The following is a 24885-nucleotide window of genomic DNA, read 5'->3' as shown; positions in this document are numbered from 1 at the left end:
AGTCCATTCTGAACGTCTACACAGCATTTAGATAATTACAAAGTGGAATTTGCTTTAGTGTCATTCTAGCAGACAACAGTGTAGTGTGACCCGTCCAGAACAAATTGATAAAACCAAGAGGTTACTGCTGTCTCAGGGCAGGGATGAATCATAATGCAGTCATCTCAGTTTCTGTTCATTATGACAAATTTTGAGCAGTACAGTGTCCAAAAAAAAATTCTTTTATTTCAGACTGGTGTCTTTGGGCTAAAGAGAGGGTTGGATCCATATTTCAAAATTCTTTGCAGTAATTAACAATCTCCAAATAGCATTTAATTGAATCATGGGATGAACTTACTTCATAATTTTAGTAATTAAATGATAAATAATTTATTAGGCAATTATATCATGAAAGGCACCAGAGTCTTTATGTTACGGTATACATTGTGAAATAACTTCCAACGTAGAGCCCCTTATCCTTGGGCTGACCTTCCCTTCTCTGGCACCCATCTGGCACTAAGAAGATGAAAAGAAGGAGAGAAGGGAGAAGAGGGAATCGGGAAGGAGGAGGAGGAGGAGGAGGAGAAAGAGAGGGAGGGAGGGAGGAAGAAGGGAGGGACAGAGGGAGAAAGGAAGAGAAAAAGAGGGAGGCAGGCAGCCCCTTTGTGCTGAGGGACACTATGGGAAGTCAGAGGGAAGTAAAATAGGCCTGGCACAGATACTTTAGTGTGGATGCAGAGGGTAGGGCTTATCTGCCTCCCAAGGGGTCTCTGAAAAGCATCACCTCACAAACTCAAACCAATATGGAGGTAACTCCATCAAAGGGATTCTTGCATCGCTCACAGGGACCTGGAAGTTACTGGAGAGTCTGGTTAGGACTGTTATCAAATCCTATATATTCTCTTCATCATATTAATTTAAAAAAAAGTAAAGAACCTCTTAAATATCTTAACAAAGAGTGACACTTTTAACTAACGAACAGAAGACTTTTCACTGGGATTCCCCCAAGTAACTCCCTTACTCTCTCAACTCCTCCATTATGAGCTCAGCTGTTCTATGTTACCCTGTCCTGGCTCTAGGATTTTCCCTCAAGTGCTATGTGTCTGAAAAATGATGCTTGGTGTTCCCCAGCACCAGCCATGCCCTCCAAACTGTCCTTTTTTCCAATTGTTCTTCAGACACCATCTCTACCTGACTCAACCACAGGAAGGATCAAAATCCTCTACCCTCACTCAAACCACACTTATTTAATTTTGCAAAGTCATAAACAATGAGAAATACATAATTCTATAGTAAGAAATAAATAATAAAACCAAAAATTATCTTTAAAAAGAGAAAGTATGGCTGGATATGGTGGCACACATCTGTAATCCCAGCAGCTCTGGAGACAAGAGCGGGAGGATCATAATTCAAAGCCAGCCTCACGACTTAGAAGATCCTAAGTAACTTAGCAAGACATTCTCTCAAAATACAAAATAAAAAGGGCTAGGCATGTGGCTCAGTGGTTAAGCGGCCCTGGGTTCAATTCCCAGTACCAAAAGAAAAAGAAAAGTAAAGTATTACAAAGTATAATATGAAAACTACAAGTCTGAAATGGTATATTCCTTTAATATATCTTACTACAATGTACACACTACAATCTTAGACTACTCTACAAATCTATAATGAAATTACTGAAGAAGATATGGGGCTTAATTTTAGCAAGATATGATGTCATAAATTTTCTTCAAACAAGCAGGATTCCCCTTTTTAAAAACTAGATAAAATTTTCCACTTTCTACATAAGATTTATAAAGCATATTTGGATGATTTCTTATTTTACCACCACATAGTAACCAAGCCAGGATTGGAAGCCATCATAAACATTGTTGGCTCAATTTTGAGTATGTACTCCTCCTGATTGAGGTCATTGAAATTTAAAAATAGGAGATAGGGAGAAAACTTTAAGACAAAGAAGACTTTTTTCAAATCCAATTTTGTCATACCAGAGGGAAGCAAAAACTATTCTAATAGCAGAATTTTAAGACATTATCAATCTATTCAAGATAATCCAGGAGTAAATTTTATCCAGTGTGATTCCATTTGGGGATCTAATGAGAAAATTGATTCTTAGATAAAGTCTTGGAGATATTTTTATAAATGATGTCTTAAACTTACCCAATTATAAGAACATCCTGGGATATTTTGGAAGGACCTCATGCTAGGCCAGTATTTTACAAACTTACTTAACTTTATAGTGAAAATTACTTAAAAGGCTTTAAAAGTGCTGATGGGTGGGTAGGCTTAGGTCCCAGTGCTCCAGAAATTCTTATGATTGGTCTGGAATGTACACTGAGCTTTACGGGGTTTTTTTGTTGTTGTTGTTTTGTTTTTTTAAATCTCCCTGGTGGTGATCACATGTAACCAAGGTTGGAAAATCATTGCATTTGAGCACTCGATCTCTAGGACTCAGGCATAGGAATCAATGTTTTTTTTACCAAAAAGAAAGAAAGATAGAAATTATGACTCTTATGACCAAGAAAGATGAATAACCACTCACATAGCCCAAGGTCTTCATTTTTAAGGCAAAAAATTACTTAAGAGTTGACTTGCTCAGGAACATAGTAATCTGTTAAATTCTAATTAAAGTCCCTTCTATGACATTCAGAACTTAATTTTTTTAAAAAAGATGAAAACAATCTTGTTCAAGATTGGAATGTGCCTTGCATGCTATTTCTAAATCAGATGAAGACATTCACAAACATGCAGCTTTGCCCATATGGAAGAAGTTTGCATGCATTAAACCATGACATTAAGTATGGTCATGGGAAACATAATTTTTAATCCACAGAACATGAGGCACCCATAGAATTAGTGTATCTTGGTTCAATGATGTGCACTTAATAAACTACCATAATCTTATTTGTAAATATCAGCTATAGGATCACAAATTATATCATACTCTATTAGAAGTAATTTCACCTGGATTTCTGTGTGACTTTATAGATAATTATCCAAGTCAAAAATTTCAAATGTAATATTGAGTTCCTGGAGAATGCAATAAATAGAAACTATATCACAGACTTTTCCATTCTCACAGTTAAGAGGAACACACCAGTAACAACAAGCTAAAAATGACAAAATATTTACTGTCAGCACCTACAGAAGGAAACATAGTACTTTCATAACAGTTGAAAAACAGTAGCCACGGAATGAACAGAATACAGCATCACAAACCCTCAAATCATACAGGAAATGAATGAATTATTCAGAATCCTGAGAAATCTCATTAATCCTCCCTGCAAAGCTGAGTTTGACTTTAGCTTATGAAATGAGGAAAGTCTTGTGGTGAACAAGTCCCTGCCTACCAACACAGCATCTCATCAGAAGCAAAACCCCAGAAAATCCCCGCCATTGTGATCTCTACCAGATGGAGGAAGTCAGACAGTGAAGACAGACCGATCATCACCACAGAGGGTCAGTTATCCCCAGCATTAAACAGAAGAGGACAAACAAGGAACATAAGGAAAAAGTATTCTTAGGGAGCAGGAAGCTGGGCTGAAGCCCCTTAAAACCACAATGGGGAAGAGGCACTCATCCTGGGGGATGATGGGGCAAATGGGAAAAACTAAACAGGCACCATTTTCTGACAACAGAGCTGTTACCACTGCACCTTAAAATGGGAGGAATCATCAAAATTCACGAATCTTTTCATTGAAAAGAGAATATCTCCAAGATGGAATCATCCTCCCATAGGGAAGGCAAAAGACAGGAAGTTCAAAGCTTAGTTTCCATCATGAATGCTGCCCAAACCTTAGTTGAGGTGTGTCATGCCTTTTGCAAACTCAGAATATGAACTATCTGAAATATCTGGGTCTCAAACAGGAGCTAGGAAGGAAAATGATGCTTAGGCAAAATCTGAATGGAGAAAGAGAGATTCAACTACACTCATTAGTGCAAATAGAAGTGTGGGACAGGGCTGCCTATTTAAAGCAAGCAGAAGTCAAAGAGGACTGAAATAGGAACTATGTAACATAATGATGTAACTGCTTTATCCTAAGAAACAAAATCCACCATAAAGAAAAAAAAGAAAACATAATCAGGAAACAAAGGAAATGCACCATTTTTTTTTTACATCACAGAAGTATTTACTGAGAACTACATAAGAAAATTAATTTACAGTAAAAGGGTTCAACAAAACCACAGTGAAAAAACAAAGGAGTGAAATAAAATAGAAACTTTTAAATTAAGGAAAAAAACTGAAAACAAAACAAAACACCTCTCATAATTATAAAATCAGTACATGAATTAGGAAAACACAAGAGAACAGACATACCTAAGAAAGAATTACTGACAAAGATCAAAACAATTATAGAGAAGATATCAAATAAATCTAATAACAACAACAACAAAAGTCAAGGTACTTGATATGGAGGACCTATATAGAAAGCGAAAAAAGTGCTCAATAATAGAATAGAAGAAAACATCTGTAAGTTTAGAAAGAAAACTATCATTTTAGATAAAATGATGACATCATTTTCAATAAAACGTGTAATGAAAAAATGATTTACATAATTATCAAGTTAAAATTGTTCAGGCACCCAGGAAAATTGACTTGAGAGAACTAAAAATAAGTATAAATTCAGACTTCATAGCATAAAATATCAAGAAATAATTGGATTATACCAATCATGGAAATATGAATGGGAAAAAATATAAATCCACTAAACTAAACCTATCTAACTTGGAATTCATGTATGTCAAAATTCTCCACAATAAGAAAGTACTCACAAGCAAATCCTAGAAAATCTACTTGATGATAGAATCTAATCAACCAAGGATATGGGTGGAAAAAAAAAAGCAATAATAATGAATAAAATACTTAACTCCCCTCACGATGGTGAGGTAACAGAAATTGCCTACTCGTGTGTTGATAAATCAAGAAATAGTGTGGCCTACGTATATTCATTAGATCTTACAGTTTTAAATCAAAATAATAAGCTTAGGAAGAAGTTTGTGTAATATTGAAAGTGAGTCTAAAATAAAATATTTTTACAAATTTGCACTAATTTTATAAAGACAGAAGCTCCCAGTAAAGAAAAATATTTGGTCAGAAAATTTCACTTTCCTAACTGATGTAACACTTTGTTCAACATATTTTTAGTTTTTGGCTCTTCAAGAGCAAGTGCCTGGTATGACAGGAACTAATAAAAATATATTCCTATGATTTTTCTAGTCATCTTTCCTGGCTCCCTGGCCATCTGTCCCTTGACAAACTTTCACTGATTACACAGACAATGAACAGTGACATTGCTTTCTCAAGTCCCCAAATAAAAGTTCCCCAAAGAATGGGCCCAATGAATCAGGAAATTGCTTTTCCCTAGTTGCAAGTGAATATGGATCAAATTCGAGCACATCAAGAAAGCATAAAGGAGTACTGTATTTTTCTAGGGAAGAACTGATTGTATTATATTTATTATAATATTAATATACTTCTTCAGAGATTTATAATTTCCATTCCCCTAAGACTCTTCCACTTCACCTACCACACATTAAATATTTCTTCCAGGGAGTTAAGCACTGGAATTCGTTTCATATTAGTGTGCAGCCATCAACTATTTCTATCAATGTTAGATTCAGATAATATACATGCATTATTATTATTATTACTATTATTAGGCACTGGGGATTGAAATCAGGGGCACTTTACCACCAAGTCACATCCACAGTCCTTTTAATTTTTTACTTTGAGAAACAGTCTTGCTAAGTTGCTTAGGGCCTCACTAAATTGCTGAGGATAGCCTCCAACTTGTGATTCTCCTGCTTCAGCCTCCTCAGTCTCTGGGATTACTCGTGTGCATTACCCTGCTTAGCCAGCATGCAATGTTTGTTTTTGTTGTTGTTGTTGTTGTTGATGTTGTTTTGTTTTCTTGAACAGATAAAAACATATAGTCAGGGGCAGTAATCTGAAAACCTAAATCAACTTTCACAAAAAGTGGGGGAAATTTCATTATTCAATTTTTAAGAGCTCTACTGAGGTACAATTGTCATACAATAAAGTGCACATAATTAAGGTATATGGCATTTTTGTATATTTATAAACCCATTAAATCATCACTACAACCTAAATAAAGAACATTCATCACCCCCAAAAGTATCCAATTGACACTTTGTAACTGCTCTATGCTGCCTGTCCATACTTTTCCACCCCTACACAACCACTGATTCACCAGTCCTCATAATATAGTAGTTTGAGTTATATAGAATTTTACAAAATTGAAATCATAATACATATATTCTTTTTATCTACTTTTTTCATTCAGCACAAATATTTTGAGGTCTTCCATACTGCATGCAATTATTATTGCATGAATATTTCATTACTTTTTATGAGCAAGAAGTATTCCATTTGTATGAACATCTGATTTGTCTATCCATCTGCCTTCTGATAGACATTTGGGTTGACAGTTTAAGGCTATTACCAATAAAGATGCCAAGAACACTTGAGCACAAGCTCTTGTACAAACAAATGCTTTCATAAAGCAATAACTAGACAAATAATTAGCAGTGTAATGATTTAGCTTTTTTTAAGAAACAGAAAAAACTGTTTTTCAAAGTGGTTATATTATTTACATTCTTACCAGAAATGTCCGTTGTCATTGTGTTGGTATCACATGGTGATTTTAATTTGCATTTTTTTTTGTAATGCCTAATGATGTTGAACACATTTTTATGCACTTATTTGCCATTTATCTATCTTCTTTGGTGAAGTGTTTGTATAAATCTGTGCCTGTTTTTAACTGGGTGGTGTGGTTTTTAACTACTTATTTTTGATATTTCTTTATATACCGAATACAAATCCTCAATCAGATGTACATATTGCAAATATTTTCACAAGTTCATTGCTCGACTTTTTTTTTTCCAGTGCTGGGGTTCAAACCCAGGCCTTCATACAAACAAGGCAAGCACTTTACCAATGAGGTACATGCCTAGTCTTTTAGTCTCTTACCTTTCAAAGACCAGATATTTTTCATTTTGATAAAATACAGTTTATCAATATTTTAATGTGGTCATGTTTTTGGTATAATATGTAATGATCTGTGTCTAAACCAAGATCATAAAGATCTTCTGAATTAGCCACAGATCATTATATAATTCATTGAATTACCTTTATGCATCTATTGGTAATTGGTGGTTCATATATATATATATGTATATATATATATATGTATATATATATATATATGTATATACATATATATATGGGCTTGCTTTCTGGGCTCTCTATTTACTTGTATATCTTTATGCCAAACTCTCGGGGTTACTAAAGCTTGATAATAAGTCTTTAAATCAGGTAGTGTAAATCCTTCAATTTTGTTCTTTTTCAAATCTACTTTGGCTACTCTAGATCCTCTAAATTTTCATTTTACATCAATTTCTCCAAAACTTTGCTGTGATTTTGTTAAGGAGTATGGTGAGTCAATATGGGAAGAATAGGCAAAATTGAGGCTTCCAACCATTGTACAAAATACATATCTCCATTTATTAGATTTTCTTCATTTTGCCCAGCAAAATTCTGTAGTTTTCAGCCAGGCATGGTGGCACACACCTGTAATCCCAGCAGCTCAGGAGGTTGAGGCAAGAGGATTGAGAGTTCAAAGCCAGACTCAGCAAAAGTGAGGCACTGAGCAATTCAGTGAGACCCTGTCTCTAAATAAACTACAAAAGATAGGGCTGGGGATGTGTCTCAGTGGCCGAGTGCTCCTGAGTTCAATCCCTGACACCAAAAAAAAAAAAAAATGTAGTTTTCAGCACATGGGTCTTGCTTATCTTTTGTCAGAATGATCCCCAAGAATTTCACAATTCTTAGACTGATCACTGCTATTTAGAAACACAACAGATATCCTGCACTGCACTTGTATTTTACCACCCAGTCAAATCAACTTATTTGTTCTAATTATTTTACAAAGACCATCAGATTTCCTACATAGAAAAAAAATGTCAGCTGCAAGTAAGACAGTTTCACTTCTTTCTTTCCAATATGTTTTTACTCTTATTTCTTTTTGTCATCTTATTGCCTAATTAGATGCAGAGTGCAATGTTCAATAACAGTGATGAGTGACTATATTAAGGAGATAGCAATCTGATATTAACGACTAAGCAATCAGCTTTTCATCATGGAGAGTGATGTCGGTTACAGGTCTTTCAGAAATGCTCTTTTGTCATGCTGAGAAAGTTTTCCTTTATTCCCTAGTTTGTTGACTGAATAATAGATTTTCATATATTGTCAAATGCTTTTTTCTGTATCGATTTGAATGATCACTTAATTATTTTAATTTGATATAATTCAAAATTACACTGATTTTTTAATGTCATGGGACAAACCACAATAAGTTAAAATGTATTATGATTTTTTGTTTGGGTTTTTTTCAGGGAGGTACTGGTGATTGAACTCAGGGGTAATCCATCACTGAGCCACAACACCAGCCATATTTTGTATTTTATTTAGAGACAGGGTCTCACTGAGTTGCTTAGTGCCACACTTTTACTGAGTCTGGCTTTGAATTCTTGATCCACCTGCCTCAGCCTCCCAAGCCACTGGGATTAGAGGCATGTGCCACTGAGCCTAGCCATATTATGATTCTAACATGGTTGATTCATTTTGATAAAATTTTGTTGAAAAATGTTGCATCGTGAGCATTATTTGCATTTTTTCTTGAAATGTCTTTCTGGTTTTTGGTATCAAGGTCACTTGGTCTTATAGAATGAGTTGATAAGTTTTAACTTCTTTCCAATTTTCTAGAAAAGTTTCCAAAGAATTGGTCAAACAGGTCAAGTAGAACTGTTTCTAAAATTTTATTGACTTTTTGTCGACTTCTATCAATTCTTAAGGATAGGGTCCCGAAATATCCGTAATTGTGATTGGTCTATTCCTCCTTGTAGCTTGATTTTTACTCTATGCATTTTGAAGCTACATTTAAGTTAAGTGAATAGTCAGAATTGTTGCATCTGCTTTATCATAATAAAATGATAAAATCTTTATGCCAGATTTTATTCACTACTCTGAAGTCTACTCTGTTATTAATCTGGCCACTCCATCCTCCTTTTAATTAGAATTAGGCAGTTATTTCTCTTTTCCACCTTTTAATTTTAATCTAACAGTGTATTTCAGTTAAAATTGATATATTATAAGCAACACACAACTGGATCTTGCTTTTTTATCTTATTTAACAAACTATGCCTTTTCATTAGAATGTTGAGACCATTTATCTTTGATGTCATCAGTAAGGCTAGGCTGAAATCTACAATTTCTATTTATTTTCTTATTATATATTACTAGTTCTCTTTATATTCTTTTGCTGCCGTTTTTTCAAATTGTTATTTCATTTTATCACATTTTGTTGGCTTTTAGTTACAATTCTGTATTTTTGGGGGGTTGCTCTAGAATTTGGTATACATGCCTTCCACTTACCAGAGTCAATCTTCAGGTAATGATACTATTTGACAAACAGTGTAAGACTCCTCAGCATTTGTGCTATTTTAAAATTCTATTTTATCACCATATCTTTTACACACCCTATATGACACAGTATTTTCTTTATTTTTATTTTTTTATTAAATTATTTATTCTAATTTGTTCAAACCAATGCGTCACAAATTATGTGACTCTCCAGTTTGGTGTGAAGAAAAAATAGTATTCGGACTTGTGTACACTCAGAGGACTGGTCCTTCTAGTTCTTTTGGGTAGTTTCTTCCTCAGCCTCAGATAGGTTCCTCACACGTAAGTGCAGAGTTCTGCAGATAACTTGAGGGAGACCCTCTGTGTATTATACCTGGTTCTCTACCTACTCCTGACTGCTCTCGAAAATTCTTCCCTGAGATCTTTAGCCACCACATTCTCCCAAGAGCCTCAACTCCATCTTCTCAACTTGGGAGAGCTATTAAACTGTGTCTGGGTTCTCATTATAGTGGGACCTGGAAAAATCTCCAGCAGCAAGCTGTAAAAGCGAAATAGTTCACATCATTGGTCTCCTTCCTCTCAGGGATTACTCTCCTTTGTTGCTTGGTGTCCAATATATTAAAAACTATTATCCCATGGCTTGTGAGGCTGAGGCAAAAGAATGCCAAGTTCAAAGCCAACCTCAGCAAATGAGTGAGGCCATAAGAAACTTAATGAGATCCTGTCTTAAAATAAAAAGTTAGTCAAATGGACTGGAGATGTGGCTCAGTGCTTAAGCACCCCTGGGTTCAATCCCCAGTACCAAACACAACAAGACAAAAAACCTGTGGCTTCATGTATTTTGTCCTGTTTTTCTGTCTTTTCAGGCAAGAGAGTTAATCTGGGTTTTGTTAGTCTAACTTAACTGGAAATGGAAATAACAATTTTGTTTTAAATATTATTAGTTTTGAATAAATATTTCAAATCACATATTAAAACAAATTCTAGATGTATGAATGTGGGGGACTAGTCTGAAATTTACATAATAAAAAGATTTATCTATGGAAGCTAACAACAGAATTCAAAACAAGCAAGTCAGCCTTTTCCTTCAGTTATTCTTATTTATACTGAACAACTGGCACACTGTTGTTTGAAACAAAGTAAATACATTATTTTGCTGTATTGTTTCATTTGGGATTGTGGTTAAGTATATGATTCTGAGGATATACCTCCTGTGTTCAAATCCTACTGTCTTCATTTGTTAGCTGAATGCTTAACTTCCTTATTGCCCAAATTTCTTATTTGTAATGTGATATTTTTTAAAAATGCTACCATTGGTTTGGTATAAGAATTCATCTGAAGCATTCATCATAGTAAATACTCACTGTTATTTGTCAAAATTGCATAGTTTTCCATTTTTTGCATTTATGCTAGTAATCGAATTTACTCACATATAAATTATAATCTCATTTAATACATCATACAAACTTAATATGCACTGTTAAGCTCCAGTGACATAAATGAATTCCCTGAAGTGGCCTCTCTACCTTCAGCTTTCCATTCTGTCTTGTCAATCCCAATTAACCCCTGTAGACAACTATTTTGAAGTCCAGAAGTCATTCACAGTACCTCTCCCCAATGCAGCCTGAAGAGAGGGCAACCTCTTGATTATGACGTTCTAGACTTTTGTATGTGAAGGTCCAAGTTTATTTTTCCAGCCTTGTCCTCTACTCTTCCTTCTCAGTAACTGTGCATTATGGCCATACCTGATGAATAGGCTGCATGAACACTCAAGGACCTTTACTATTATTGCACCATTTTTAATCTTGATTCTTCTCAATGGAGTCCCTATGTGCACCATCTGTATGTATGGCATGGCTTCCGTGGCATGGCACCAGGTGGAGTACAGGATGCAAAAAGGCAATCGCTCTCTCATGGAGTTCCCAGCCAAATATACAAGCAGTCATATCACAAAGATGAAGAGAGATGTTTTAAAGGAATGGAACACATGATGGAGAAAATAAAAGGGGAGTATGCCTAACTTTTGCCAGATGAGTAGGGTGGGGGTGGGGAGGGCTTCACAGAAGAACTTATCTCTGAATTGTTCAAAGACCCCTCTGACTACTTCTTCTATTAGGTCTAGCAATAGGCAAGTCTTGTGTGAAATTTACTTTACAAATACAGTTACACAGTACAATGCTAAGAACCATACCTTGTGCATCAGGAAGGGGCTAAGACACATCAGAGAGGCCAGTTAAATGGGAACTACTGAGAGGATAAAAACATCAGAACAGGACGAGCAGATTCTAGTAATTTAACTGCATAACAAGTAAGGTAGTGAAAATGATAGATGATAATTTTTGGTAAACCCATATTGCTCTCAGAAACTCCACAAAAGTGAAAACAATAAAACTGACATCGTTTACAACTCATGAACCCTGAACTGAAATAGTCCCAGTGATCCTGAGATAATCTCTCCCCCACCCACCAAGATAATTTTATCTAACACAGCATATTATTTCCTGAATTTATTTATTTTTTTATGATTTTGACTTACCTTTTACTGAGCATTTCACCCTGTTCCAGATGCTGGGAAAGCATTTTATTTCTCATTTATTTCTCATATTGGAAATGGAAGCTCCTCTTAAAATATCCAATTTAGTCCAAGTCCCTCAACTCTTAACCAAAACAACTTTAGGAGAAAAGACACAAGATTTGAAACATGGTGGATGACACGGAACAGCAAAAAACTACTAATACCATAGAGGGGCCCCTGGATCACATGAGGCTCAGTTTCAATAAGGAAATCTACATGAAGATGAGAAATGAACAAGAGCTTTGAGGAAGATCACTGCTTATGATCAGCATTTAAATATAATATGGAGAGATGTGGAAGAAACTCTGCTACTACAGAAATTAAAGAAGAGATGGAAAGATAAAATCCAATGCTCTTTGTCCAGGATAATGGTATTGCACTAGCTTCCCTTCCACTGAGAATTGAACAAAACAAAATAGAAAATAGAAGACTGTACAATTTACTCTTTACAGCATCCAAAACATTCAAAAGGGAAGCTTGCATTTATTCTGATATTAAGAAATGACCCAAGGAATCTTTCACTTCTGAAACGAGTTGATTTGCAAATAACTTATAACATCTTAAGCTACGTGCATTTTAGTTTTATACAACCCTTCCGGTCATCTTGATCATGAAGGAAAAAAATAGTAACAGCTTTTGACTTTGCTTCTATGACTCAGTTCACAAAAACCTTCTTTCTTACATTTTTGAATATTTGATTTTGAACAGCCAACCATCACATCTATCCTTTTGATAAATGGGGAGTGCTGTTCCAAAGCATCACCAATCCTCACTTACTGGGCGAAAGGCACAGTACTATTATTATTTAATTCTCATTAAAATTATTCAAAGTTTAACATAACATATATTATCTGTGTACAGATTAGGTGTTAGAGAGGGTAACATGATTTCAAGATCACATGGATCTTAATATTAAGCTCTGATTTTGACTATATATCATGTTTCTAAAACACAACAAATAACACTTAGTGGAAGCCTATCCTGTGGCAGGCACACTGCTTATTATGTGTCGGGTGCTAAACACATTACTGCTTGTGACCCTCTCAGTGACCTATGAGGTGATTACAGGTCCACAATTCTTTACCCGAAATTCCTGGAAACAGGTATTCTTGAGGAATTTATGACTTTCAGGATTTTTGAAATATATGGTATATATTATATAACACATTTATTGAATTACTTTCAACTAAATAGTATATAGCATTTCATTATACTTAACTTGCATGTGTGTGTGTGTGTGTGTGTGTGTGTGTGTGTGTGTGTGTGTGTATGTGTGGTAGCTTGGCCTAGTTTCCATAGAAGTTAACCTCTAAATACCTTCTTATTTGACATTTAAATAGGTAAATACGAAAATATTTGGGGAGTTACATGAATATAAAATATTTAAAGATTTTTTTATTTTATATTGCATGTTTTTCTACCTCTAGGTAGATGAATCCAAGACAAGGACACATAGATATATTTATATTCATACATACATACATATGCAAACACACATTTATAATGGAATAAATGAAAATACTCATTACTTTTGTTCAAAGGAAGAAAAAAAATCATACTCTAATGGGCTGCCAAAATATTCAATCTTACCCTGAAGAGCTACACTGAGTGGCTTAAACCAAGGACTGAGAAGGGGAAGCCTTGGATCAATCAAGAAACTGATTTCTTCCTAAAGTTAAGCACTCCCCTCATACAACAAAACCTCCCTGTCCTCACTCCTGGTTTAGCACTGTCTGTCTGTCTCCCTTTGTTTTATCAACCTTTGTTTTCTTCTCTTTTTCCTCCACTCCACTGTCTGCTTTTCCTTCTCTCGTTTTCTTTCCCTTGTCGTCTTAATGGCATTCAAGATAAGGATGTCATCTGAGCTAGTGCCAAAAAGTTAAGTTCCCACAAATCTTCTGGTGCTTCTCTGATGCCCATTTAAGGCTAAGTTTAGCTTAGAGAGTGCAAGGTTATAAAATGTTCTTAACGGCCTCACAAGTGCAGAAATGTGTGCGCGCTCGTGGGCACATGGGAGCTTGACATTTGTAGCTGGTAATATCTCTCACTGTTCCTTGTAACTTCCGTTCTACTAAATCTTTCATTGTGTTAAATCTTCAGAGTGCAAAGTAAATGGAGACATTTTATTTCTATTAAATAAATACTGTCTTAGTGACTACAGTAATTGGTAATTAATTATGAAATTTAAATAACCTTAGCTTAAGATTCAGTCATAATACATCTTATAATATCAATACAGGAATTAGTTTGACACTGTTTCTCTACTCTAATGAACTATGTCTTTTGTTTCATTCTACATTCATTTAACTGATAAGAAGATTGTTCTACTTCATCCCATATCTAAGATCTCTGCTTATTTCTGTTCCCATTATGATATTTACTATGTCAGTTTGCAACTTCATGTTTAAAATAGATGATGAATTCTAGTCTTTAAATTTACTTCTCGTCAACAGGGAATATATATTATTTTTCTTTATGCCTCAAGTTCCAAGTACCTAACTTAATATTTAATAATTACTTAACAAATATTGGGTGAATAAGTATTAAATATCTATAAAAAGTTTAGTTTAGCTCCTTATGTATATTCTAATTTATTGTTATAAAGGTAAATGGAAATAAAATATTAAAAGCACTAGGGAAAACTACAGATGTTTATAGTATTTGGGAATAGAGAGGAACTTTCTAAGCATGATACCAAAGGAACAAATCATAAAAGTCTTTCTAGAGGAAAATGAACAGAATGTATCTAAGACTCTAAATTTCCATATACCCAATGGCTCAGAAATTACATTTCTAGGTTGTATTCTGAGTATACAACCCAGTGCACAGATTATCTACAGAAAATTTGATTGCACATAGCTAAACAACAAACAAAACAAAAAAGGAAACTTGGAAATGACTGTAAATGTCAAATCATAGGAAATTTAGCTCTTTCAGACAACAATGATACAGTAATTAAGATCTTGAATAAGACTGAATAATATTGTACTCTTCTTTTCATATCCTCAGTGCTAGAAGTTTGACCTGGGCAAATCCTCCTCATCTGTGAGACTGAGCAGATATCTTTATAACCCTGATGAGGTTGTTGCAAAGTACGCAGATTCCTCATTATTACAGTATGAAGCACACCATTACAATGCACACACATTTAACAACACAAAAGGAGAAGCAAGATGTAACTTCATATTACTTTTAAAAAGTAGAATTCAAATAGAAAGATCTCATTTTTTGTAAACATTATCCATTCCGTAAAATAAACAGAATATTCTCCAAAATGTCCATAATGATCCTGAGTGGAGGATTTATGAATAACTGCATTTTCTCTTTTTGACTTATTTTCTAAATTAATTTATAATAAACATGTACTACTTTCAAATAAGGCAATTATAATGAAAGTTTTTATTAAAATATTGCTTACATATTTCTTGAAGGTATTAAAATCTATTGTACAGAATTCTTCACAAGCCCAGCTTGTTCTCTTCATCATATTTTCATACTACTGATCTGCTCTGTTATTGGAATATCCCTAAACTGTACAAACTCCCCCTCCATACTCTATAATAAATTCCAAGTCCATAGAATTAATATAACAAGTTATTTATGAAAATTTCTGAATCAGTTATTTCTAAACATAATTCCCATTATGGTCTACATGATTCACACTATTTAGGAAAACCCCAATTTTCCCATGTCCACTTCTGTTCTTAGAGAATCTAGATTCCACCCGAGTAGGGTGAGTGGTGGGTTAACCTCCTGAAATGTGGATGGATGAGCAAAAATATGTTGAATCATTTAAACGTTGTAATGGGACTTCCAGCTGCCATCACACACCCTAAGTGGTAGATTGTAGATGACTTATTTTAGAGAGGTTGCTACCATAATGTTGCTATTGAATTAGACAAGGAGGCAGGTGCTATGTGCATCTGTTAAATGCCAAGACTGGGCAGCAGCATCATGATGCAGAGCTCCAACAAACAAGACTGACAATAAACCTGCTGCATGATAGAGTGAGTGAGTGTCCAGTGACTGGAGGTCTCTTGAGACCCTTGTGTTCCCTTCTCAGGACACTTTTAGACATTGAGTTCACCCATGGGTCTCCATACCTGGATGATTTTGTGAAAATCATAAAATTGCTCCAAAATAAAATCAATCCCTTAACATTTTACCTAAAAGTCTGAAAGTTTAGATTTTATAAACTCTTTTTCAATTTGATCTTATAATTTCCTTTGTTGCAGATGCAGATTAACAAAAGAAAAATTAAAATGTCAATAGATCAAAATGTAATTTTTTAGTCCACTTTTTTAAAGAAAGGTTCTTTTCACTGAAAGATGTACATTTTAAAGGAAATGCCACTAGGTATCAGTCAAAATATTACAGAATTTCCACACTAAGGAAGATATATTTACATGATAAAAACAACTTGTAGTGGTAATTTGTGTGTAACTAATAAAAGAGTCTAGGACATATTTATAAAATGTTTTATAGAAGCTTCAAGGAAAATTCAATTATGAAATAAAAGTTCAACCATCATTTAAGTCAGAGAAGTTTGAAAAAAGGATTCTAAGAAGGCCACATTAGTAATCAAATAGTCAATTTATTTAGTCCAGAAATCCCTTAGGTAAACTCACTTATTGCCTGCCTGCCCCTCCAAGTTTTTGTTGACAAAATACTGAGGTACATGTTAAGTATTAGGGGAAAAAAATTAATCTTGCTATATAATTATGATTGTATTTCTACTTATTCTCAGATCTATATGAAATTCATTTTTTCCTCAACCACCATGTGTTTGGAGAAAGAAGTAAGAATTGAATACTTTCATGTGCTTTGGATGTAGCTGAGTTGTTTGCATTTTATAATCAGCATGTGGCCACAAGAACTTTTTTTTCTTTTTTTTTTTTTTAGTATAAAAGGTCATTGTGTATATCAGCAAGAGTGAGAAGGGAACTCCAAAGAGGCTCAGCTTACCCAGCTCCAAGACTTGAGTTAAATACCATAATCATGCCAGTCATTAGTTACTACTCAGCCTCTGTCTCCATCCCGGAAACCAGTCTGCCAGAACCCAGATAGCCTGAAAAGCAGCCATGCTTTATCAAAGAACTGATCCCAAGAGGCCAGTTTAAGGGAAAATTACATGTACTCTACATTACAGAGGGAAGATAGCCCTAGTTTTATAAAGCTCCCCTTTTCTTTAGAAAATAAAGAATATGTATTTTGAAATTCAGTAATTAAAATAAATGAATGTTAAATGTTAACATGGCACATGAGCCTACTCAGTAACCTCACTATAAATGAGTATTCTTTTGTATTTATGTAGATACAATATTTCTTAAGAATCATTATGAACTCGAATGGAATTAGCTGCTACACATTGAAAGCATTGAACTGGGGCTGGGGATGTGGCTCAAGTGGTTACGCGCTCCCATAACGCGCTCGCCTAGCATGCGCAGGGCTCTGGGTTCGATCCTCAGTACCACATAAAAATAAAATAAAGATGTTGTGTCCACCGAAAACTGAAAAATAAATATTAAAAAATTCTCTCTCTCTCTCTAAAAAAAAAACAAAACACTGAACTGAATTTGTCTCTTAAAGATGTTAAGGTTCACTGCTGTGATCTAAGTGCGGAAGTTACTAACTGCATCTTTTGGAAGAAATGAAGTTTTAGAACTTTCACCTGAAGGGCAACACTTAAAAAGACTTAAGAAACAAACACATATTTTAAAAAAATATCCTTAAGGTCAATTCATTAACTAATTAGTTTTATAATTTCTTCTAAAAACATGCTACTGTGCATGTAAAATGCATGTAAGTCTTTATTGGATTCCCATAAATTTAGTAAGAACTAACAAATCTAATGAATGAATAACTGTTGAAGAATAATGATGTAATGCCTGGAAGCCTCTGAGTTGAAACTAGCTACCCAACTTCTCTGCCAATTAGGAACTGACCTTGAAATCTGCTTCAGGATTAAGGCACTGCAAAGTTTACATTAATTTTCAGAAAAATGAACATCATCTCCTCCAGTTATGAATATGTTTGAAATTTTAAATGTAACTCTTCTCCTGCCTATGGCATTTAAATAAACTTAACATCATTTAAGAAATTTGTTTTATTCCATTCTGAACAATTTATCTTTTTATGCTAACATTTCATAATTAATTTTTCTTCCTCAAATAAAAACATCTGGTAAAGACATTAAATTCATCCTAAGCTTTAACTATAAACTCTGTCATTTGTGGAATGTACTGTAGTCCCAAGAAACATCAATTAAGTTAGGAATAATATAAATATCTTGATATGTATATATGTGCAAATGTATGTTAAAAGGCTGCACACATCTCACTTTTCAAATTCACCATATAATTCTAATTTCTCAATTTCTTCTTGAGATTTAACCTGAATACTGAGATGAAATTTTGGTCAGAATAATGACTACAATTTTTAAAATAAGGTTTCTTTGCAGTTCGAAGTCTCTCTTCATATGTAAACCATCATTTCCACTTACTGTCTTATTTCACTGACATAACTCCATAGACTGCAGTTTCACAATGAAGTGCTACATAACTTTAGATGGTATGATAAGCCTTGGGAAGACAAATTTGAGGATATATGTAATAATGAATGATTACATATCTGTTTTAGTTTAAGCTCATTCTAATCTTTACTTGAATGCTAAGTAGTTATTTATTATATTTTATAAAGTTTAACTTCTTTGATGTGCCATGGTAACACATACATCAGGACATAATTATTAGGTCACTAATAATTTCCAGCAGCCAGTAGGTCATGAGATGGAATTGCTATTCAAATCATGGTAAGCTGGTTTCACACTGGCTTGACTAACCATCTACATGGATATCGTGGACAGCACTGGGTGCATACCTCCAACCATCCATTCCTTTGCCCAAATGAAACCCTACTGTGTTCATATACTCAGCCTTCCCTCCCAGATGGCTTTGGAAAAGCTTTTATCATCCTCTGTTGCAAAGATGGGTCCTGAAAAGTCTACATCAAACATAGTAACACCATTGCTTGCCTTTGATCATTTAAAAATCCCAAGCTAATCCCAATTAGCATGAATATGTCTCTGGGCTATTACTGACCCATGGTTACAGGAGAGCTTTTCTCTGTACAGATGATTACTGAGAAAACCTGCCTCAGTAACTGCTGAAGGCAATCTTACAAAGACAAAAAACTCCAGACAGGGTAAAGCTGAAACAAAAAGGAGAACAGAGCGCACGAGAATAAGAGTAACACAGGGACAGCCTTGATCACATTCTACCTGAAGCCCAGGAACTCTTGAATTTTAAATTATGAAATGTAATACATTTCCTTATTGATGAGGGCAAATTTGTGTCAGATTTTGTAGGTTTTGTAGCCAAGAACATCCCAGAACTATTTTTTTTAAACAAAGGTAATATTCTCAATAGGTACTCTAATACGAATTAAAGACATGATTAGAATTTGCCATAAGTCAATCACTTGAAAGCATCCTACAGCTACTGCCCCTGAGCTGGCCTCACAAACTGAAGTCACCCTGGAGGAAAAACTGAGATGTTTCTGTTGTTGTTGTTAGGTCCCACAATCATACCGTTGGCATTATGGACACAATCAAAGTTATGGACACAATCATATCATTTCACTAGAAGAATTTTCACTGAATAACAAAACATAAACATTTTACAATAAAACAGACATCCTCAAAGAAAAGTTCTCATTTTTCTTGTCTCTTCTTACCTCTTTCACACTGTGGACCGGTGAATCCATAAACGCAAGCACAACGGTTGGGTCCGATACAACGCCCACCATTCTGGCACCCGTTTTCACAGACAGCTGCACATGAAAACACAAAGAAGCAGCTCATTAGAGAAGCAAATTCCCAGGCTCAGTGTAATAGTGTGGTGACGGTGCCAGCAAAGGGTCATACCTTGAAATTATGCCTCTAAAACACAAGTCACGATTGGCCTTATCCAGTTAAGTAAATGCATCTAACTGCATATTAAAGCAAAACCCTGCATAATTCATGTAAATCTCATTGTTAAGCAAGCATTTAGCAAAAAGGCTTTTTATTTTTTAATCATAATCAAAAGGATTGGCTGGTTCTTGATGCTCAGAGTAAGAATATCACTATTTGACCTAATTTTCTTCTTTTACTACCACTGTTATCATTCTTCTCAGAGATAAGAAAGTAAATAAAATAATGAGAAAAAGTGGAAAAAGAGGCAGTCTCCAGGGAGCAAGGAGAGAGAAAAGGAAGACAAAATGTGATGTGGAAAAATAAAGGGATGTAACATGAAATGGGAAAAGCAAAAAAAAAAAAAAAAAAAAAATCAGAGAAAGGAGCCAGGGAAAAAAGCAAAAGGGAGGAAAGGCAAAACTATCATGAAAAGGAGAAATTACCATCAACTTTAGCTATAAAATGTCAGGAGAAGTAACCAATCTGTAGAAAGTATGTTCAGGTCATAGAATAATAGAAAGTAAAATCCTGTTAATATGATGGGTTATTTTACACAAAATTAAACCGCATCCCAATTATTTCAGGTACAATTGTCCCTTTGTGTTTATGGGGGTTTGGTTCTAGAACCCCACACGGATACCAACATTCAAGGACATTCAAGCCCCTTCGATAAAGTGGTGTAATATTTGCACATAACCTACACATATTCCATACACATTAAATCATCTCTAGCTTGTTAGGGTCTGTAAACAAGTCGGGATGGTGCCTGGCATTTTGCCAGAGGGAGTGATTTGTGAGGTGGCGCCAGCGAGCCATTAAGTGTGGAGATTCCTTATTGGTTGACTGCTGTATCTAGTTTATATTAATTAAGATAAGCTGTGTGGAATGTATAAATACCCCTCCTGTCCTACAATAAAGGGCTCCCACTCCATCTGTATCAATCTACACAAGTTGCTCATCACCACCCGCCCCCCCCCCCAGGGTTATTTTGCTACAGCTGGACTGCGGCACTAGATTACTTGTAATACTAATATAATTTACAAGCTACACAAATAGTTTTATACTGTACTATTTAGCGAATAAGAGGAGGGGAAGAAATCTATGTTCAGTACCAGCACAATTTTTTTTAAAAAAATAGTTTTTCTAGTTTGTGGTTGGTTGAATCCCTGGATCCATAACCCAGGGATACAGAGGGCTAACTCTATTGGTGGCAGATGTGCATCATACACACTGTTTCACTCCTGCATAATCGTAACGTGGGAGACCAGGATTTGGGGCTCAGTGGGCCCAGGGGAAGCTAACCAGATTCCCTTCTCCTCACGATGAGGCTCTGCGATGTAACTCAGCTCAGCAGCCTGGATATGGAATAAGGAAGTTTCCCCAAGACCCACAGCCTGACACTCTTGAAGACACGTAATCCTGCCTCCGTACTGAGGAAGGGCAGCTCAATTCAAGAACCACGTCTGCTACTGAGACCAAGAGCTTGTCTCTCAAACCGCCTGCCCTGTTGAACAGACACTCTGCCCTTACAGAAGAAACAAGGGATATATCTTATGACCTGGGTACAAAAAATGATGCTCTTTAAGAACACTGGTTTTAAAGGAAGTGAGGGGCTAGACATATTTATCGGCACTTCAAGTGTGTTCAATATGCTGTAGGAACACAATGTCAACATGTACAGTCCAACAAGCACAGTGACACCCAAAGTGCAGTGCAATCCTGCTGATTCTTCCTCTGCACTGGTGAACTGGATTGCCTATACCATGCAAAGTGCACAGACAGCATTCTTGTGCTGCTGATGGGAGCAAGACCAAAACAGACTGGGAAACAAAAGGTATCTTCATGGTAAGGCGTCTCTGTGCCAGTGGCTTGTCTGCAGTCATGCTTTGATCACTTGTGCATGCCTCTGCACAAGTTCATCTCCCCCACAACACACCTTCTCTGACTGACCCAACTGTGGCACTTCCGACTCATCACTGCCTTGGAACATGGGGCAGGAAGAAAATTAGAGGAGTAATTATAAAAGACAGGGGAAAAGGATTAAAGGTCCCAAGGAGCATGAGAAAGATGGGGGTGGATAGGAATGTGAAAGAGAACAAAACCTACCAGAAAAATCTACATTAGTGTGGTTCCACAAAAGTAACTGCCAAGATTTGAAGATTCCAATTGTAAAGTGGTAACTCTAATCTAATGAGATTAATGAAAATGTGTGGAATTTTCTTTGAATGTTATCAAGTTGCAAGTCATCTATCCAGGCATATTCTCTCATCGCTATAGTAACCTTTAAAACAGAACGAGGCAAAGGCAGATGTCCACCACTGATGGAGACACTCACATGGGGAAATGGAAGAAGGGCAGGCTTCCATCAGGGTTTTTCAAGACAGAGCTTCCAAACCCCGAGAAGGAGGGCATGGCTGGTAAACTTTGGGCTTCTCCTAGAAAAATCTGGCCCATTACAGGTTAGACCTAATTTAACCTTTCTGGTTTAAGCTGACCTTGCTTTCCTTCTTGTTAAATTTGTTTTCTGGGAATTGGGAAAACAAGCTATTGCTCATAAAAATATTTTTGTTAACATGTAACATGGGTTTATTATCACTTTTAAATTAATTAATACATATCGATTTCTTAAACTTATCATTTTATATTTGAATATTGTAAATATTGATAAGGGGTTCTGTGAACAGAAAGGTTGAGGTACACTAATACAGTCATTTGGCTGTAATCTCATCACTCATCTGAGAATAGGCTCTCCCAGCATAGGAACCAGAGTTGCTCTAAAACTCCGATCAATGTGTTCAATATGCTGTAGGAACACAATGAAATTCTGCACCTTGACAAAATTTCACTTTGCCCACTATTTTGCAAGGCAGATCAGTGGAGTGGATAGACAAGTTCTGCTCTGTTGTTCCTAGAACTCCCATCATCACATCAATTTTCTGATTCTCAGCTTTCCTGTTGTAAAACATGGTTAATCACTCCTACCTCACAAATGGTGTGATAACTAAATAAAATTAAACAAGACAAACCGTACAGTGGCTATGTATTGTAGGTGTTCTTCTGCATGCTCAATTAATTCCCTTTCTTTTTTTTTTTTTTAACTACAGAACAAATACTTCTATGAAAAGGAGACTTGTTCTCCAGGAGAAAGATGAAAGAGCAATAGCAAAAGAAGAAAAGCAGGAAATAGTTAGAAGTAGAAGAAAAAAAAAAAAAACCACAAACAAAAACCCCATGAATTTTCATCTTTCAAATGAGTTAGAATAAAAGGTATTTTATAAAACAGTATTTTTTTAACAAAACATATTGGAAATAATAATTTACATTTGATTGGAGTTGGAAAGAAATTCAACATGCCACAGTTTCCTCTGGGAAAAGAATGCTGGCCACCCACAAAAAAAAAAAAAAAAAAAAAAACACTTACCCCTAACATGACAGTAAGAAGAAGGCTGGGGAGAAGAAGACCCTGAGATGGAAATGTGAGCTCAGGGTCTGTTCCCTGCTGCCACAATCTCAGTGAGGGGGAAGGGGTGTTGTTCAGCAACCTCAGCTTGTGAAACAGGACACTGCTTAAGTACTATATAAGCCAGGTATGTAAAGAACACTCTATCAACAGACGCTTCCTGAGCACTTACCCCGTGCAGGGTGATGTGACAGGCACACACGTATTTATTACACACACTCCTGTGCTACTCCGCAGAGTGCCAACACTGAGGCATAAGTCCAATTTCAAATTATGGTTGTGACTTCAACACAAGCACATAAGAAAAGCATTCTAAAACAGGTTCGAACGTTAAAAAAGAAACAAAAGTCCATGGCTTGGATGCAGGACAGTGTGACTGACTGGTCACTACGGGTGCTGCCTTCGTCCTTTCTTCCCAGAGTCCCCCTCCCAGCTTTCCTCCTTTCCTGTGGTTCACTCTTTTACTCCTCTTTGCTGGCTTTGCTTTCTCCTCCAGACCTCAAAATGCAGGGCTGATTCAAAGGATCTAGCTTCCACCCTCTCCTCCTCTGTCTATAACAACTTTCTAGTGATCTTCACTTTGGCCCAAGATTGAAAAATTATCAGTCTATTCCTAATTTGTGTCTCTCTATCTCTGACCTCTGTCCTAAGATCTGAATTCACAGAGATTGCCATTCCCTTGGAAGTCTAACAAACTTCTCCAACCAAAAAATACAAAGCCAAACTCTCGTCTTCAGCCCCACCACCCCTTGCCCAACTCACTCTCCATTCACTCATTCCCAAATCAGGAAATGACATGACCACCTCACATGACGACTCAAAATGCTCTAGTGGCTTCCCATCATATTCAGGGTATAAACATCATTGACCGCAGAGGCCCTACACCTCTTTCTCTCTTACCATTATCCTTTGTCCTCACTTTATTCCAGCCATAGGGGTTTTCTTATTGCTTCCGAAATGCCTGGAGTCTGATTTCTGTTGCAGGCCCTTGAATTTGCTTTCCCCTATGCCTAGAGCACTTTTCTCATAGAACCAAAAAGCACAGACTCAGGTCTGTGTGTAAATGTCATCTTCTCAGACACCCACAATGTAAAACAGCAGAGAACTGCTAATCTGACTCACACTCTCTCTCTTCGGCCCTGTTTCCTTCTTATCCTAGACCCTCTCATTGCCTGAATTTGCACTGGCTGTTTACCTTTTCATTTACTTGTCAATCATCTTCTCTACGAGGGCATCATTGTGCTTATTCATTATCACACTCCCAGCACCATGCAAGGGTCAGGGAACAGCAGACACTCCACATTGTTGAATAAATTGAAAGAATGCTTTCTAAAGAGTGCTCTCTATATTTCTGGGAAAGCAGCTAAGCAGTTTAAATGTTTTTGTCATACTCATTTTAGCAAACATCATATTTCCAGGGCTTTTCTGGATTCACAAGCTGAATCCAATATTCACTTTAAATATTGTATCACCTTTTC

General features: G+C 35.8%; 1 protein-coding gene across 1 annotated transcript in view; it reads right to left on the bottom strand.

The window, feature by feature from the left end:
- Fbn2 (fibrillin 2) overlaps nucleotides 1-24885 on the bottom strand; it is a 221771-nt gene that overhangs the window by 184687 nt on the left and 12199 nt on the right. The window contains exon 5 of the mRNA XM_005324144.4: nucleotides 19728-19823. Coding sequence (XP_005324201.2) covers nucleotides 19728-19823 — 96 coding nt within the window. The remainder of the gene's footprint in view (nucleotides 1-19727; nucleotides 19824-24885) is intronic.

The sequence above is a fragment of the Ictidomys tridecemlineatus genome, chromosome 1, assembly GCF_052094955.1.
Source record: "Ictidomys tridecemlineatus isolate mIctTri1 chromosome 1, mIctTri1.hap1, whole genome shotgun sequence".
Lineage (NCBI taxonomy): Eukaryota > Metazoa > Chordata > Mammalia > Rodentia > Sciuridae > Ictidomys > Ictidomys tridecemlineatus.
This window is presented reverse-complemented; position numbering and strand designations above follow the sequence as displayed.